At 35.4% G+C, this 6,697-nt stretch overlaps 1 protein-coding gene across 1 annotated transcript; it reads right to left on the bottom strand.

The window, feature by feature from the left end:
* Nucleotides 1-931: 931 nt before the first annotated feature.
* Nucleotides 932-4,408, bottom strand: LOC145084506 (uncharacterized). The gene is made up of 5 exons (XM_079023452.1): nt 3,949-4,408; nt 1,777-1,827; nt 1,614-1,676; nt 1,457-1,525; nt 932-1,360 (listed from the first exon to the last, which is right to left on the bottom strand). The coding sequence occupies exons 1-5, from the start codon at nt 4,255-4,257 to the stop codon at nt 1,277-1,279; spliced, it is 576 nt and encodes a 191-aa protein (XP_078879578.1). The 5' UTR covers nt 4,258-4,408; the 3' UTR covers nt 932-1,276.
* Nucleotides 4,409-6,697: the final 2,289 nt, after the last annotated feature.

Below are 6,697 nucleotides of genomic sequence, written 5' to 3'. Positions count from 1 at the left end.
AATTAGTTGCTCAAAACACCAAATTCAACAATAATATAAGAATCTCATAAGAATTAGAGTGTATTAAAGCACAACTGAGCCTTAGAGTGTATGAAAGCACAACTGAGCCTCAACCAAAGGATAAGGGGACTGACCGATTGTTACCATTGATGACCCTCGAGCATAAGATTATGCTTGCGAGTCCATCATACTCCAAATTTAAAATCCACAAGGCTTTCACAAGATATTATAACATAACTATTTCTAATGGTGTAACAGTAATCATGTTAAAGAACTTGTACAATGAATATCATGTATTTTAAATATGAAACGTGTCAGTGATTTAGTGTCATTAATATTTTAGTGTAGTCAATATTCAATTCGAGACATGTGGAATACCTTTTGGTTATGTTCCGAGACAGCATGTGCAAAGTGCACACCCAAATATAAGGACTCTAGAGCGTAGGGGTCTAGGGGCAGTTCCCCTGGTGGTGTTCCAATGGGCATCTCTCCTAGCAGGGTCCAAGCTCCAAGGGGCAAATTCCTGTTAATCCATAAGGGAAAAATGCGAGAGCGAGATTTTCTAGCACACAACGCAACATTTACATCCATTATAAAAGGGGAGTATTTTCCTTCATAGCAGTCGTTACCCTTGTATATAAGAGGAATATGAACGTTGCAGACAATAGAACATCTAGAGAATAACTGCGTCTTCTCTCTGCACTTTATCTCTAGAAAACACATTTAATTGTAAAGTATTTATGTGTTTTATAAATTGAAATAAACATGTATTCCATTTTGATTTGTTCGTGGATTATCGCAAATCGGATTTCATGATACCCAAGGTAATTGAGTCGAAATCATAGATTTTGAAAAGTATTTCTCATACACGATCCGTGAATTATCCAAGTGATTATGTCGATATTCGAAACCCAAAATCTAACAAAATGTATAATAGACAAGCTAGAAATATTTTCATCTGTTATAAGTAAATACATCTCCGATCAATCGGAAAAAACAAGACCAGAACACGGACTTTAAAGATAAAATCCCGACACACTTGTTTATATGTGACCAAAAAATATAAGACCAAATATAAAAGGGTTAAAAGATTTCTACACTATAATCCTTTCCTCTATTACCTTTCCTGAAATATCAAACAAACCATACAAACAAAAGTCTTTTTTCTCTACTTACATTTGCCCTAGGCCTACCCATCAACAGTTAGAACTTATTTTTTCTATTGTTGACGTCATCATATACTCTCACTCTGCAGTTATTCTATTCCGTAGCTACTTTACTCATCTTCACCAGCCGGAATATTCAAATCCGGAAGCACAAACTCATCACCTTCACCTTGTTGTTGCAATTGCATATCCATCTGTAACATAACAATGGAATGTAATCAGCGATTCCATTCCCCATACCAAACCGATCCTTTAATTTATATGCATTTCAATGGGTGTTTGATATTTACCTTCATTTTCTTGAGGCTCTCGTTTTCGTTTCTTTGTTTCTCAATTGTAGCTTGCAGGGTTGCTAGTTGCTGCATTAAAAAGAAATATAAAAATTAGCTTAAATAATCGATGGTGAATGGGTTACAAGGTAGTAGCTACGAGATGAATTTATCGTACTCTCTTTAGTTGCTTTCTTTCTTTTAATAATAACGACTCGTCCTCTTTAAGTTCAGCCAATGTCTACAAACATCAGAAAAAAAAAAAAAAAGATAAAACGAGATAAGAACTCCATTGATGAGACACAGGGGATCATGAGGTGCATTGTAGAAGAAAGAATTACCTTCTTTTTTCTTGGCCTCTTGGTAGGGGTTGTTTCATTTGGTCTTGCAACCTGAAAAAAATAACGAAAACAAAAGGTTTAGAAAATAAAGTGGGACCCACAATAATCTTTTATCTTTGATTTTTACGAAATAAAGAGGATAGGGGTATGCCCCTACAATATGCAAACAGTTGTCTTATTTGAAAGGCAATATGTTTGTCTTGTAACACGTAGAAACCAATGCGTAGCTTAGGATTAAAGTCAAAGACACTCCCAAGTTCCAACAAAAAAGTGCATTTTAGAATTTAAAAGAATTTGGAGACTGCTTTTTTTCTCATAATTTAACCCCTTCGATATTTATTAAAAATAAACAAGAATCTTTCTTTTTCAATCTTTACTAAAATAAAGTACTAAGAACGTGATATCTGTCTTTCTCTTAAAATTTTGAAATAAGAATCCTTTGGGGAATAATAAAATCACGAATTTGAACCTGAATCAAGCCATTTAACATTACTCCGAAAGGAAGTGTAAACATTTCAGTTTGTCTTTTCTAGAGCAAAAACTGGCAAATACTTTAACATTACTCCCATTTATGCATCACATTTTCTAAACGATTAATGTAACAAACTTACCATTTTAACCATATTAAATATACAAAAATTTACCTTATTTTACCATTTTACGTAACATTTTATATTACATAGAAAAGTTAAGATATCTTGTTTAAAAAAAAAAAAAAAAAAAAAAAAAAAAACTAGAACTTCTTTTAATTAGCCACTGTTATAAAAGAAACTTTATAATATAAACACACAATATTTCCAAGATAAAATATCATGTGATGAAAGAAATCTTGCTTTTAAAGATTGGGTAAAAGCTGAAAGCACATAACTCATCATTCATCAACAACAAAAGCAAAATTTAATTCGTGATAACTATTTTTATCAATTACTATATTATTTCATAAAAGAAAAAGAAAGAAATAATTTGACTGTATATAAATGGTTTGTATTTTTATTAAAGGAAAAGAAAAAAAAAAAATAAAGAAATCTTGTGATGCACGAACCATTTATGATTTATTTCACAAGGATTCTAAATTCTCTAATGGGCTGGGACCAAACCAATCTGATGTTTATAAAAGGATAAGGGCTAAGGTAACCTACCACTATAAAATTAATTAAATAACAGACACAATCCACACCCTTAAAAGTGTAGAAACAACATCCTCGCTTTTGACTTTTTCAACGATCACATGGAATTCCTTTTATGACTAATAGAAATGAACAAGGAGATACGTTTGCACACAAGTCCCAACACCGCGACACACTGGATTACAACCCTTCTTCTTCTTCCACACACCCAATAAAGTGCACAACTACTCGCACCAAACACTCCCACACACACACACCCTTAAACTTGCCACGAAAACACGCCATCGACAGAACTCGGATATACCCACAAGTGGAATGACGAAAAAGCCCCTAAGTGTTGTTTTGCGGTTTTGGTCGAGTGGCCCTCGTCTTTTTCAACCAAATCTAGATGGGTATTGACTTTGACGGAGGGTGTACACGAGTCATGAGTTTGTGAACTACCAAAAACGTATGAATTGACTAAACTATCCTTTGGGAGGAACTAGGAAGGGTAATTTCGTAAGAGTGTGGGAGAAAAACGTGGAAAGTCGTTCGATTTCTGACTCTATGCGTCGAAGGGAAGTCACCTGCTTCTCCTTTGGAACAGTATTTATTTATCATTTAATATATAATTAATTACTCATGGGGTGTATTAAAAAGGTGGAAAAAGGGTAGAAAAGTATCATGAGGGGCAATTCGGTCAACGGTAGAAAATGGTGGAATCTGACGGCATCGGAAGTATACATAATATACACAACCGATGAGATCTGAGTTCAGTGGTTCTGCATGGGACGAGGGTAGAATGGTAATTCAACAAACTGAAAAACCGGTAAAGTGGGGTGTTCGATCTGACAAAAATCCTAAACCGGTGACCTGTAAATCAGGCGACCTACAAGGGGTATTATGGGGAATACTGATTAATAACCGTACCGAGAAACACGAGAAACGAATGAGAAGAGCCACGCGCCACCGTCTAAAACCAGCTGAACGACCGAAAACAAACCATACACACCACCACGATAACACAACAACGTATAGACGTAAAAGAGTTGTGCAACGTACAAACCTTAGATCTCGAAATATCGGAGCGGTTTTGAATTGGTTTGCTGGACTCCTCGATACCGCCGCCGCCGCTGATGGAAGTGGCACCGCTCCAGGACAACGGAGTGGTAGGGCTAGCTCTAGCGGCAGGAGATTTCTTAACGGCGGCAGGTGCCACCACAACCTGTGGTCTGGAACGGCGCTGACGGATGCTCCAACCAAGTGGAGGCGACTTGTGGTGCGACGCCGACGCCGGTTGACGGAGTGTGAATAGAACCTGAACCACCAAGTCCGTGTCATCCATGGCCGCTGTCACCCAGTTATCATCACTCATGTTATCGATTGCGAGATTGGAAGAGAGAGAGAAAGAGAAAGGATGAGAATGGTGCTGGTGGCAGAGAGAAAGTAGGGAAAATAATAATGGGGGTTAGGGGTGGGCTTTATATGTATTTATTATGTGTGTATGTGTGTATGTGTGTGTGTTTTGAAGAAAGAGTACATATGGTATTTGTTGGTGTAGGAACGAATGGGTGGAGCTTGGTGTGATGAGGGAGAGGTGGGTCCCACTTGTAGTTGAGACGTGGAACTGACCGCCCTCTTGCCCTTTTTCTTCATTTTTTCGTCTGCGCGTTTTATGCACAAATGGAAAGTTCAGGGTGTTAACTTGTAAATTTACCAAATTGGCATTACCTACAAATTTGGAAACTATCCAAGTTTTAGGTTTGAAAGAAAATACTATACGATGATTTGAGTTTGTTTTATTGTAATTTGTATAGAGAAATCGTAATTTGGGTTACGTAAAAGGGTAATTGGGCTGCCAAAATGGGTTTCAAAAAGGCCATAGTGCTCCTTCTATTTAAGGTAAAGAAAAAAAATTATTACTCATCTAACATCTTTGTATTAGATGTTAAAATAAGGTTGAAGACAACAATAATAGAAGGAATATAGTAAGTTTTTAAGTTTGTTACATTTGTATACTTTTATAATTATGCTAAATTTCATTTTTTTTTTCGGTATTAAAACATTTCTATTTGTCAAATGGGATTCTCGCATGATATTACACATGTGACATTTGTGAAAAATATCATTTCCACCGAGAAAAATCTCATTTTCACAAGCATAAACTTAGATGCGAAAATCCTAGATCCACCTATGAAGATAAGGTTACTTAACCAAGGGTTTTGAAGCGTCACAAGGTCTTCTTGACGTGTAGTTAGGTTGTGTTTGGCGCGCCACAGTTAACTGATAAGCTAGTTTATTTTTGGGAAAATGACTCTTGAGGGTAATTAACTTTTGCGTTTGTACTCATTTGGTCCCTTTTCTTTTTTTTTGTATTCAATATACCATCGAACTTGTTGTTGGTGTTTACCATAGCCCTTTTGACCGGCTTTTGACCTGTGATAGCCGGTCAAAGGGTTATGGTGAACACAGACAACAAGTTCGATGGTATATTGAGTACAAAAAAAAGAAAAGGGACCAAATGAGAACAAATGCAACAGTTGGTTACCCTCCTGATTCATTTTCCCTTTACTCATTTACAACAAATCTCACATCATTTCCTACTGATATTAATGACTTTTATGAGATTCATTCTTGCTTCTCTTCAAAACATAACCTACGAAAGGACATTATTCATACATGTACAACTTTGTAATACACTTGAATATTTATTAGGGGAATCTTGACTAAGCAGGCGCATTTCATGACTACATTTACATTTCCAATCAAATGATTTATCGTATCATGGATTCTAGACAAGTCTACAAACGAGTGGAATCACAAGTGCTATGATTTTTGAGTTTACTTAGCTTTAAGATCGAACTCATGGGATAAGATACAACATCAGTATGTACAATACAATGGTGTATTGTACATACTGATGTTGTATCTTATCCCATGAGTTCGATCTTAAAGCTAAGTAAATTCAAAAATCATAGCACTTGTGATTCCACTCGTTTGTAGACTTGTCTAGAATCCATGATACGATAAATCATTTGATTGGAAATGTAAATGTAGTCATGAAATGCGCCTGCTTAGTCAAGATTCCCCTAATAAATATTCAAGTGTATTACAAAGTTGTACATGTATGAATAATGTCCTTTCGTAGGTTATGTTTTGAAGAGAAGCAAGAATGAATCTCATAAAAGTCATTAATATCAGTAGGAAATGATGTGAGGTTTGTTGTAAATGAGTAAAGGGAAAATGAATCAGGAGGGTAACCAACTGTTGCGTTTGTTCTCATTTGGTCCCTTTTCTTTTTTTTTGTACTCAATATACCATCGAACTTGTTGTCTGTGTTCACCATAACCCTTTGACCGGCTATCACAGGTCAAAAGCCGGTCAAAAGGGCTATGGTAAACACCAACAACAAGTTCGATGGTATATTGAATACAAAAAAAAGAAAAGGGACCAAATGAGTACAAACACAAAAGTTAATTACCCTCAAGAGTCATTTTCCCTTTATTTTTCGAGCTATTTTAAGTTGTTATTTTTGGCAAACCAAAAAATAGTTTATCAGCTACCTTATTAGTTAGCTTTTTAAAAAGCTATTTAGACTAGTTTTTTAGAAGATTTTCCAAATATACCTCTTAATTAATTATAGAAACACATTCTTTTAAATATCATTTTATGTCATTTTATATTTTTCAGTTAGTTTTTCAGCCAGTTTTACCAAACGACATTTTTAATTAACTAGTTTTTCAGCTATCAGCTAACTTTTCAACTAGTATGCCAAACATAACATTAATCTCCAAACATAGCATTAAAAAAACCCG

Source organism: Lactuca serriola, chromosome 1 (genome assembly GCF_051521515.1).
Source record: "Lactuca serriola cultivar US96UC23 chromosome 1, Lser_US96UC23_V15, whole genome shotgun sequence".
Lineage (NCBI taxonomy): Eukaryota > Viridiplantae > Streptophyta > Magnoliopsida > Asterales > Asteraceae > Lactuca > Lactuca serriola.
Note: the sequence above shows the minus strand (reverse complement) of the source record. Positions and strands in the feature narration are given on the sequence as shown.